Below are 12,315 nucleotides of genomic sequence, written 5' to 3'. Positions count from 1 at the left end.
GAAATCCGCCTGCCTCTGCCTCCCAAGTGCTGGGATTAAAGGCGTGCGCCACCACCGCCCGGCCATACCTCCTTTTAAATACTGCCACTCCCTGGTGACCAAATATTCAAATCTATGGACCTATGGGGGCCATTCTCATTCAAATCACTATAGATTCTCATAATAATAATAATGTGTTAAAATCTTTAAAGAGCAGGTTATAAAATAATATTATGCAATAATATTTTTAAAATAATATATCTGTATGTACATTCACAAGAAAGTTCTGGAACAATATACCAAAGGAGACTATATTAGAATTTTGTGTAATTTTTAATTTTCTTTTTTGCTTATCTAAATGTTCTAATTTTTATGCCACAAAAATATTTTGAATTTGAGTAAGATGAAAATGTCTCAACCACTAAAAGAGTGCAAGAGTCAGACAAGCTATGGTGGAGGATTGCTCAGTTGGTAAAATACTTGCTATTCAAAGTCAAGACCGGAGTTAAGATCTCCAGGAATCAGGAAAAAAGCCAGGTGTGGAAATGTGCATCTGTGCCACAGTGTTTGGGGGAGTGGGTACAGGTCGAGACAGATAGATGCTTAAACTTACTGACCAGCCAGCCAAACCAAATCAGTGACTTTTGGCTTCAGTGAGAGACTGCCTCAAAAAAAATTGTTTAAGGTAGAGAATAATAAAGACATCTGACATCTATCTCTGGTCTCTTCATACCTGCACACCCCCAGAGAGAGAGAGAGACAGAGAGACAGAGAGAGAGACAGAGACAGAGACAGAGACACAGAGACAGAGACAGAGACAGAGACAGAGACAGAGAGAGAGGCAGCGAGAGACAGAAAGAGACAGAGACACAGAGACAAAGACAGAGAGAGACAGAGACAGAGAGAAACAGAGAGAGACAGAGAGAGAGACAGAGAGACAGAGAGGGAGGAAGAGATGGGGGGAGGGGACTCTATGATTCTGGAAACACCAAAACTGCTTTTATATTCCATGCCTCAAGAGGAGACTATGAACACTCATACACCTGTTGTATTTCAGGCACTTTATCTTTTCATTTACTCCATATTATGGCTCTCCAAAGTAGACAGTATTATTTTCATGTCACAGATGGGGACTCAGATGGACTCTTTGAGATTACACAAATAGTACACAAATAGTTTAAACCATGTGTCCAGTACAAAGCAGAGGCAGGCTGGAACCAGTTCACCTGAGTCCAGTGTCCAGGCTTCTCCCATTGACAAGACAGCCTCCAGCACATGGATGGTAGCAAGCCTAGGAGCCTTGGCTTTATTTGTCATCACCACCCATGACACCCTAACAGTGGCTGCACTTCAATGCATCTAAGTCAGGTTCTTCTCTGATGGCTCAGGAAAGAAATATGCTGTCAGGCACACAGACTCTCCACTAGCCTTTTTTACTCACCCTGATCAACTGAGGCAAAAGATTCAGCTCTTAGGAACTATAAATACAAAAGGCTGGTTTGTTGTTGTCATTTTAAGAACCTGATCTGGTATTGGGTAAGGGAAAAGGACTGTATCCCTGAGGACCAGCAGAAAGAATTGAAACAGGCAACCTTGGGAGGTAGGAGGTTGGGGGGACCCTCTAGAATGCACCAGAGACATGGGAGGTGAGAGACTCTTGGGACTCAAAGGGAGAGACCTTAGATGAAATGCTCAACAGTAGGGAGAAGGAACTTATAGAGCCCACCTCCAACAGGAAGATAGGGCATCAAATGAGAGAGGGGGTTGCCATCCCACAGTCAAAACTCTGACCCATAATTGTTCCTGTATGAAAAAAATTTCAGGGATGGAAATGGAGAGAAGCCTGAGGAAAAGAAGGTCCAGCGACAGGCCCAAAAGTGGGATACAGTTCAAGGGAAGGTCCCAAGGCCTGACACTATTACTGAGGCTATGGAGCACTTACAAAAAAAGAACCTAGCATGACTGCACTCCGGAAGACCTAACAAGCAGCTGAAAGAGTCAGATGCAGATATTTGCACCCAAGCTATGGACAGAAGCAGCTGACTCCTGTTGTTGAATTAGAGAAGGCTGAAAGAAGCTGAGGAGTAGGGCGACCCTGTAGGAGTACCAGCTGTCTCAACTAATCTGGATCCCCAAGATCTCTCAGACACTGGACCACCAAACAGGTAGCATACACCAGCTGATATGAGGCCCCCAACACACATACACAGTAGAGGACTGTTGGGTCTGGGTTTAGTCAGAGAAAATGCACCTAACCCTCAAGAGACTGGAGGCCCCAGAGAGCTTAGAGGTCAGGTGGGGTGGCAGGTGGGGGAAGTGGGGAGTGGGGACAGAGGTTGGGGAGGAGGTATAGGGTGTGGAACGGTCAGGAGGTGGACGGGATGAGGGAATAAAATCTGGAATGTAAAAAAAAAAATTAAAAAAAAAAAAAAAAAGAAGCATGGGCATTCTTGTTGCCTGTGGTAAAGGCTCTGTGTGAGAACAACTGGGAAGCCCTTTCTGAAGAGTCCCCACCTCCTATCTGGCTGACAATTGGCTTCTTGTTGTAATAATAACCTGAAAACCCTCATGGCTTTCACTCAATTGCCCTTTGTTTTCTTGTCCTGTTGGATGTTTAGTTAAGTATTAATAGGACTTTGATTCACATTCCACTAAGGAGCTTCAGCTGTTTTATTTGCAATGTCTCCTTGCGGTCACATTACTTCTGGGAAGAACACAATTGCCAGACATTGTCTTCCCATCATGAAGGGACAGTGAGAATTTACATACTGCACCATACAGAGTTAAGTTTGGCTGAGTGACAAGTCATAAGTGATTGGCAAGGAGCCAACATTGCAAGAGAAGAAACTTGAGCAAATACGGATATGCAATGACTTTGGGAGTGGAGCACAGATTTGTGGGAGATGTGGTAATAGAAGAGACATGCCTATGCTAACAACAGGAGCTATTTGCGAAGGACACACAACCAGCCAGCCCCTGGACTACAGGCTTTTACACATGTTACGTGATTCCTTCCCACAAACAGAAGCTAATCCGATTATAAGACATTAAGATGATATACTTTCTTAGCGGGGGCTGGGTTACAAATAGAGCACATGCAAAGTTCTCCTGTGAAAGACAGGCACTAGTAAAGTGACCTTACAGGGAGCTCTCCTTGAACTTCATGGGCCAGCCATGAACACTCCAAAGTGTGGTTATCAATTTTGTATGTAATGACCCTCAGCAAGGCCAGGTAACTTGTCCATTCACAGAGCAAGGATTGTAATCAGGCTTCTGAAATCCTTCAAGAAGCCTCTTGAAGCTTACACATAAACTCTCAAGTATCCCAAAGGCAGTTTCCCTTGAAAAGAGCAGCATGAACATTCTGGTGTGGTTCTATAAGCTTCTGAATGGCATAGGCCAGATGCTGTTAATACCTTCATAGCTTCAGAGTAAGGAATCCTGCCAAAACTACGGTAGGAGTTTGTATCTTTCTAATTCTAAGAATTGGTTAAGAAAGCTTCCGGTGCAGATAAGACAGGCTTTAATGGTCCTCTTAAAAACACTGAGAAGGAGAGATAAGTCTTTGCTGGCTGTATACTGTCAGAGGATTAATATATAACATATTCCAAGAACTCAAAACAAGGAAGGAAAGAGGGAGGGGAGACAGAGTGAGGAAGAGAGGGAGAGAGGGAGGGAGGGAAGAAGGGAGGGAAGAGGGAAGGAGAGAGGGAAGAGGGAAGGAAGGAGAGAGGGAGGGGAGAGGGGGAGGGAAGAGGGAAGGAGGGAGGGAAGAGGGAAGGAGGGAGGGAGGAAGGAAGGAAGGAAGGAAGAAATCAAACACCCCAATCATTAAGTGGTCTAATGAAACAAGTTAAGTGTTCTCAAAAGACAAATGGCCAATAAACACATGAAAACATGCTTACCATCACTAGCCATCAGAGAAGTGTAAAGTAAGCCTACATTGAGATTTCATCTCACTCTTTTCAGAATGTCAGTCACTAAGAAAACAAACATGGGGCTGGAGAAATGGCTCAGTGGTTAAAAGCACTGACTGCTCTTGGAGAGGTGCTAAGCTCAATTCTCAGCTACCACATACATGGTGGCTCACAATCATCTAGAATGGGATCTGATGCTCTCTTCTGGGATGCAGGTATACATACAGATAGAGTATTCATATACATTAAAAATGCATCTTTAATTAAAAGAAAAGGGAAAGAAAAGAAAAGAAAAGAAAAGAAAAGAAAAGGCAGAAAAGAAAGAATAGGGAAAAGGCAGGCAGATCTCTGTAAGTTTGAGGCCAGCCTGGTCAATAGAGCTATTTCCAGGACAGCCAGGGGTACATAGTAATATGCTGCCTCAAAAAACTACAACAATAACGATGGTGACAACTACTACTATTAATAATAATAATCACAACAAACAACAAATGTTGATGAAGATATGGTTTAAAAGGAATCCATAAGCATTGCAGGTGTGACTGCAAACCAGTCAGACCACTATAGAAATCACTATGGAGGTTTCTTGCAAAGTTAACCTACCATGTTACCCAACTATATCACTTCAGGATGTTCATCCAAAGAACTCCAAGTCAACATACCACAGAAGCACTCATGCATCAATCCTGAATACATCACAACTCACAATAGCTAAATCACAGAACCAACTTAGGTGTCCAGAAACAGAGAATGGATAGAGAAACTGGTAAGACTGGGTGTGGTGGGACATACCTATAATATCATCACTCAGGAGACAGAGGCAGGAGATCTCAGTGAATTCAAGACCAATGTGGTCTACATAGGGAGTTCCAGACCATCCAGGGATAGAAAGTGAGACCTTTCTCCAGAAAAAAATGGTGATATATATACACAACGGGATGTTGTTCATCAAATAAGAAAGAGGATGGTGGTGTGGGAAATATACTCAATGTATAATATGTATGCAAACATAACCTTATATAACACAGAACCATATATATGTATATGTATATATACACATTATATATTGTGTGTACATATTCATATATATGTATATATACACATTATATATTGTGTGTGTACATATTCATACATATGTATATATATATGAACATGCATAAAGAAAACTAAGAAAATCTAAGAAAAGAAAAAAGAATAAAATATAAAATTGGTATTAATATGAATTCTTAAGGTGGAAAACAAAAAAGACGCTGAAAGTTGTCAGAATCAACATGGAATCACTTTTGTCAACCCTAACAACAAACTAATAAATCAAGCCATGAGTATGTATAGGAGGGAATCTCGTGTACACATGCATCTCAGAAAGGAACATACTCTCAAAATATTTGCTTATATCAATTCCTGGACTCAGAGGCAATGTCTATGCTGCTTCAAGGAATATAAGCATTTGGAGATTTTTAACCAAGTAGTGTATGCACTTATTAATTTAGTGATTGCCCAAGTTCAAGTGCTCCGGGACCAGCTTTGTAAACAACATTGTACTACCATTAATATAGATTCCATGTGGCAAGATGAGAGTAATCAAGAGGAAGAACCACTGAGTATAGATAATGTAATGAAGGAAATGCAGAAAGACAAAAATCAATAGAAAAAAATGAAACTCTACAAGGATTTGTAATCTGACTGAGGAAGAATCTTCAAAGAGTTCTGATCCTTTTAGTTTATGGAATACAGATGAGAAGGAAAAACTATTACTATGTGTAGCAAAAAATTTTCAAATTCAGTTTCCCTTATATACTGCTTACAAGCATAATACTCATCCTACTATAGAGGATATATCGACACAAGAAAGTAACATATTAGGGGCATTCTGTGATATGAATGATGTAGAAGTACCCTTGCATTTGCTTTGCTATGTCTGTCTGTTTTGTGGGGAAAATGGCCTTTCTCTCATGACGGATTGCTTTGAATATGGGACTCCTATATTGCTATTGTGTGTGAAGAGACCTTCCAGCACATGGAACAGAGTAGTACTCAAGCTGCTATGCAGTTTACTGGGCTACTCTGTCAGAATTTTCCATGAGAAGACATATCAAGGGCATCTTCTCTTCCTTCCTCCCTCCCCTTCCCATTCCCTATCTCCTTTCCTTCTTCCTCCTTCCCCACTTCTCTCTTTCCTCCACCAACTACTAATACTAACCTACAGTGTAAGAGAGGGGGTGGGGAGTGCCCCAGTGGCTAGTGACTGAAGAAGCTGCAGGACCACAATCTCCAGTCTATTAAAGCACATAACATATATTTAAATGCATCCTTATCTGGAGATACCGGAGTTCACCCATGCAAACAAGTACACACACATATGCACACACCGCACACAAAATCACATGCAAAAAAGTGACCTTATTCTTTCCCTATTTTTAGAAGTGCTGGTAAATTCTTTTAAGATTAGTATGATGATATCTACCTGTAAGTGCAATACAAAGGATGCTGAGGCAGGAGGATTGTGAGTTTGAGGCCATTCTGCACCACATATGCAGACCCTGTCAGGACAAAAAGAAAATGAAAGTGAAGATGTACAAAGAAGAAACAGCTGGTCATTTATAGTTTGGCTTGAGCAATGAGGATAGTCGAGGGACATATTGCCAGTAAAGTGCTTTTTTCTGAGTTACATGAAGCACTGTGATCTTCCTGAAAGGATGCTGGTCATGTATGCAGGTCACTGGGCCATGAGGGTGCAGGTTAAGCACTTAAGGAAGTTGCTTAAATTCAAGTGCTCTTAGAGCCAATGGAAAGGCAAATTTCCGGCACCTTGACTAGGTTTCAGTTGGACTGCTTCAAAGCAGTAAGCCCTCCAGTGTTGGATCTTAGTTAATTCCAAATGTAGTCAAAAAGAATAGCAATCACAGTATGCAAGCATGAAGACTGGAGTTTAGATCCACAGCATCCACATAAATGCCATACAGACATAGCAGTCTGCCTGTAATCTTAGCATTCAGAAGGCAGAGATGGGGATTCCCCAGAGCAAGTTGGCTACTACACTAGCTGAATCAGTGAGCTATAGTTTCACCTGAGAGACCCTGTTGCAAAGTGATCATGAACACACACTGCATCAACCTCTGGCTTCCACACTCATGTGTACACGTTTACACGCACCCATGCCCACACAGGCTTATATACATACCATATACAAACATATATGCAAAAATATAACTGCCCATATATCTGACATTCTTTACCTCAAGAGGCCTGATCTATGTTCTGAATCTGCTGAGCTCTGACTGTCATGGAGTTGGAAGGAGGGAACAAAACAATGTAACATCTAGGGTCAGTTCATAAAAGGCCATGAAGCTTCTGCCTTACTTGCTGAAAACATTAGTACATAAATGATGCCAGAATAATTAATTAATTGGAAAGAATTGATCTAGATTGCAAGTGATAGAAGCCCACCTCAGACTTGTTTGAGCATATTGGCTTATATTACTGAAGAGTTCATGGGCAGATGCAGAAAGAGCTAGATGCTGAAAATCTGGAACTTGATCTGTTCCTCTTTGGGTACTACACTCATCTGTAATCATCCACTCCTTCTCTTGCTGGTTGTCCCTGTAAGGTATAAGAGGGCTACCAGCAATCTCAATTTTATAACCAACTGTATTAGTCTCCAAGTAGAAACAGCCTTGTTTCCCAATAATTCAACTAGCAAGTTCTAGGACCAACTTTCACTGAACAAAATGAAGACACACAGAGAGACACAAACACAAACAAGAAGACACAGACATATACACACAGGAAGACACAGCCATGGTGCATGCACAAAAATACACACACACACACACACACACACACACACGCTGGAGATGACAGGACAACCCTGTGGTAATTGTAACTTCATGAATTGAGAATAAACAAATAGGGGTGAGGACCCAAAAAGAAAACGAATAATAGAGATTGTGTAACCCAATACAGGCATTCGAGGTGAAAACCACACATGTGTATTGTATTACTCCATATTCTTAGTGAATTCAAGCTAAACAGTGAAAGGATGATCACTCAGCCTTGTTTCTTCCATCCCACTTAGATAAATAGTTTAAGGACCAAAATTTAATTATATCTCCCAATCACATTAAGTGGATAATAAGACCAAGAAGCTATAGACATCAAAGGAAGGACTTACAACAATCTCAGGAGTAAATGCATCTCTGGACTTGATCTCAAAGACTCTGGAGCTGTGCCTGCAATGGCCTGAATCACAAAACTGTTTTTCCAAACCCTCTGGTAGGATAGTGTGTGGACAAAGAGTGCAGATTCTAAATTGCCTGCAACTGTCCTTACAGGTTAGCCAATCTTTGCCTAGTTACCCAGTTTCTATGTCTCTTAGCTTTCCCATTGGTAAATGAAGATAATAGTAGAACTACTTGGTAGGAAGAGTAAATGAGTCATTATATGAGAAACACTTGGAACAGTGCTTGAGGCATCGTAAGAGCTATATATACAGTGCCAACTATTTATCACTTGGGAAGATGAACATTGTGCCAGGGCCTTTGAAGCCTGAGTAAGAAACTCTAGCATCGGCAAGCAAAAGCACGTGTCCTTGGCAAAATTGCTTATTTTCTTTGGGACTATTTTATTTCTTTCTGTATGATATGTTGGCAATTATATCTTTCTGCTTACCTCACAGGGTTGTCATAAAGACCAGTAGAGGTAATGGATGAGGAGTTATTTGAGAAGTTCAAAGTCTATTATGAATAAGGAATCTTACTAATGTTATTTCCCTTTGGATTATTTGATTTGTATATAATTGGGACAGTTTTACACCTTACTTTTTAACACAAAGAATCATGATGAAGGAAGCTGGGTGGTGACTGGTGGTGCATACTTCTGATCCCAGCACTGAGTAGTAGAGACGGGAATTTCTGAGTTTGAAACCAGCCTAGTCTACAATTCCAGGGGGGCCAAGGCTATATAGAAAAACCTTGTCTCAAAAAAAAAAAAAAAAAAAAAAAAAAACAAAAACAAAAACAAACAAACAAACAAAAAAAACAAAACTCATGAGGAAAGAAAATCTATTCCTTATGTGAAATGATGAGGGATTGACCAATCAAACCCAGTTCAAAAGTCATGGGAATTATTTCATGATTTGAAGAAATACCCAGTACTCTCCTGGGTTAAAATATATTACAAAGGGAAGGGTAATAAATGGGGGCAAGAATACCTTGATTCACCTTGATTCATTGTGTTCTACCCACAACAGGCTCTGACTATTCACAAGCCAGACTAGGATGAAATCTTATCCCAAGGACTTTGCACTTGGATCTTCCTCCATCAATTTTTGTGCAAATAGCTCCATGGCTCATCCCTTTTCTTTTTGTTGGGTTTCTGCTTAAGTGTTGTTATGTGCAATGTTTGTGCAGATGCTTATAACTCTGTGACTATGTATCTCATGGCAGACGTGCTTATGAGCATAAAGAGAGCTGGTTGCTGAGGTTACACACACATTGGATCTCTGCAATATAAGTCCTCTTAGACAGAATTTGTTTACATATACAGTATTTGATAAATAGAAATAACCAAAAGGTATATGTCAAGCGTTATAATGTTTTCATCTCTCAAACTTCTTGCAAACAAGACCAGATCACCTGTAGATAACCCAAGTCTATGACAATGGGTCCTACTGTCTACTTACAGCTTGTCTTGACTTCCTAAGATATGAGCACTTTAAATATTTCTTTTCATTCTCCATAGTAGACTCTCAGAAATACTTGATCAAACAAATGGTGAATGGAGAAAAGTTATTAAATGTTTAAAAACTGTACACACACACATACACATTATATATAATAAGGACCTGTAGGATCTAGCTCAGTGGTAGAGCTGTTTCCTGACGTTTGTGAAGACCCAGTACCAACAAACTAAAACCTGGACCTCAGAATCTGAGCGTGAATGAAGATCATCACTTACAAGACACCCAACTTTGGTTTCTTTGCATGCCAAGGAGGCTTAAAAACAACCATACACTTCACATTTTGAGTTTATAACCAGCATTACTGTAAATTACAGGTGGAAACAGCCTTTGACAATGCAGGGTATGTAGCGAGCAGCAGCTAAATGTTAGCTGGTGACTGTTATGCTTCCTTTCTATAATAAAACCCTTTTATCCTTTTTATTAAAATTTTCATACAATACATTTTGATTTCGTGGTTTTCCCTCTCCCAACTCCTCTCAGATTCTCCCAAACCACTCAACTGTACGTTCTTCTCTTTAAAAAAAAAATCTACAAAAATGAAAATCAAAACCAACAGGTAAACGACAAATATGACAAAAAAATGTCCAAAGTAAAACAAAACGTCCACAAAAATACCACTGAGTTCGTTTTGGGTTGGCCAGTTTCTCCATGTAGACAAAGACGTGCATCCACAAACTGCACGACTGACAACTAGGAAGAGCGCGCATGCTCGATCCGCCTCTTCCGTCCACGTGACCGACACATCCTGTCTTTCCAACATGGCGGCGCCCAGCGGCACTAGCTACACGTGAGAAAAAGCCCGCAACCGAGCATCGGAGAGTACCGCGTGTGAGCCGCTTTCTCCTCCGTACTGCCCGCGGGTTCCTTCCTGCCGTCCTGAGACCCTCGCGGGCCGCCGTCCGCCGCAGTCATGAAGCCAAAGCCACTTTCCCACAAGACCGAGAACACCTACCGGGTAAGCGCGGGAGTTTGGGCCGGGAGCCGCGGTTCGTACTGCCTCTGCCTGACTTGGTGAAAGCATAACTCCTGAGCCTGCACAGTCAGGGCAAAGCCGGAATCACTTGCCCGGGGCTCTGGCGAAAATGGGAGACTATGCCATTATTATAAACATTAGTTCGCGGGGAAGTTAGGAAACTTGAAATACAGATTCTGCCTTTTAACGGTGAGATCTGGCCTCTGGGCAATTCCCTTCACTCTAGAGTCAATTTGATTTTCCCAGGGGATTGCCTGCAATCGAGTTCCCTTCTAACTTTAAAGACTGAACTGAGCGGGATGGGGCGGGCCGGCAAGTGGCGAGTGACTTCTGGCTACTGTAGTACTTTCTAATGTCTTTCCACGTCCTTTTGTAACTGAGCCGGTTAAGTGTTTTTTTAAAATACACATGTTCCCACAACTTAACGAGATCCCTTTGCTTTCGGTGTGGTAAGAAATGTGAAAGATGCAGGTAGCAGCATCAGCATGTCAGCGTTCGTCTAGGTTCCAGTCTGTGTGGAAATTGTATTTGGTAAAACGTAATGTAGGAGGTAGATCGGTTGGCAGGCTGGATCCCCTGCCACTTAGACCCCATTTGAAACAACAATAACAACAAAAACAGGTGTGATGGCTATTGCCTGTTACCCTAGACCTGGGGATCAAGAGGCAAAAGGATCTGAACTTAAATTTTAAGGTCATCGTTGGCTACATAGCCAGTTCCAAGCCAACCTGAATACTTAAGTTAAAAAAAAAAAAAATACACGAAGATGAAGTACATTATGCAAAAATATAGAAGTATTTATTATCTTCAAGTAGTAACTGCATTTATTTAGAGTTCTTACATTTACCTTTTGTGTTTCATAAGTAATAGCTGCTCTTATTTTGAAAACAGTTACACATTTTATGGTCAGTAGAAACCACAAGTCTGAAATGATGAGCTGAGAGTACTGTTATTTGTAGTGATAGTCTAGAGATTGCACTGAAGATCTAAACATTCTATGTTCAGAGTTTGATGTGATTATGGTGTAGTGTACTCCAGTAGATATCAAAACATGATAAGCATTGAATGCTAATGTGTCTTAAATATGCTTTTCTCTGCAGTTTCTTACATTTGCGGAAAGACTGGGGAATGTGAACATTGATATTATTCACCGTATTGATAGAACTGCAAGCTATGATGAGGTAAGAGGGAGTTTTAAATTTCTCTTACCAGTGTAAGAAAGCTGTTTTTTTCAAGCCATTTTTAATGTACATGCAGTGATTTAGACCTGTGTTGTCTAATTAAAAAACCACACACAGCAAATATGATTTTAATTCACTTTAAACCTAAATCCCTCAATAGCTATATGCAGCTAGTTGGAATCATACTAGAGAAGTACCATACCAGATGGTACATATTCATCCTGGCCTCAAGTCCAGTTGGATGATGCTGTGTTAAACAGTGGGCTTGACTTGATTCTCAGTTGGGTTTTGTTACTGGAAACTCTTGTTTTCTCATGTACATTGCAAGTGGGTCTACAGACCTGTACTTTTTGACAGCTCTGATTTTAAAATGGTTTTAATGAAATCACTTTCCTGGTGTTTAGTTTCTTCCTCTTTAAGATGCTAAACTGCACGATTTTCCAGTCCTAACCACATACCTGTGGTTCTTCTATGAAGAAGTGTTTTCCTTTTTGCTACACCAACCCCTTAATGGTTCTGCTAGCC

At 40.9% G+C, this 12,315-nt stretch overlaps 1 protein-coding gene across 1 annotated transcript in view; it reads left to right on the top strand.

Annotated features, from left to right (window-relative positions):
• The first annotated feature begins 10,375 nt into the window (after window positions 1–10,375).
• Window positions 10,376–12,315, top strand: part of Utp20 (UTP20 small subunit processome component) — an 84,435-nt gene continuing 82,495 nt past the window's right edge. Inside the window, exons 1-2 of the mRNA XM_031350413.1 lie at window positions 10,376–10,591; window positions 11,710–11,790. Of these exons, the coding sequence (XP_031206273.1) occupies window positions 10,547–10,591; window positions 11,710–11,790 (126 nt within the window). The 5' untranslated portion in view covers window positions 10,376–10,546. The remainder of the gene's footprint in view (window positions 10,592–11,709; window positions 11,791–12,315) is intronic.

Source organism: Mastomys coucha, unplaced genomic scaffold, assembly GCF_008632895.1.
Source record: "Mastomys coucha isolate ucsf_1 unplaced genomic scaffold, UCSF_Mcou_1 pScaffold4, whole genome shotgun sequence".
In the NCBI taxonomy this organism is placed as follows: Eukaryota; Metazoa; Chordata; class Mammalia; order Rodentia; family Muridae; genus Mastomys; species Mastomys coucha.
The sequence above is the reverse complement of the archived record's forward strand: the minus strand, read 5'-3'. Positions and strand labels throughout refer to the sequence as shown.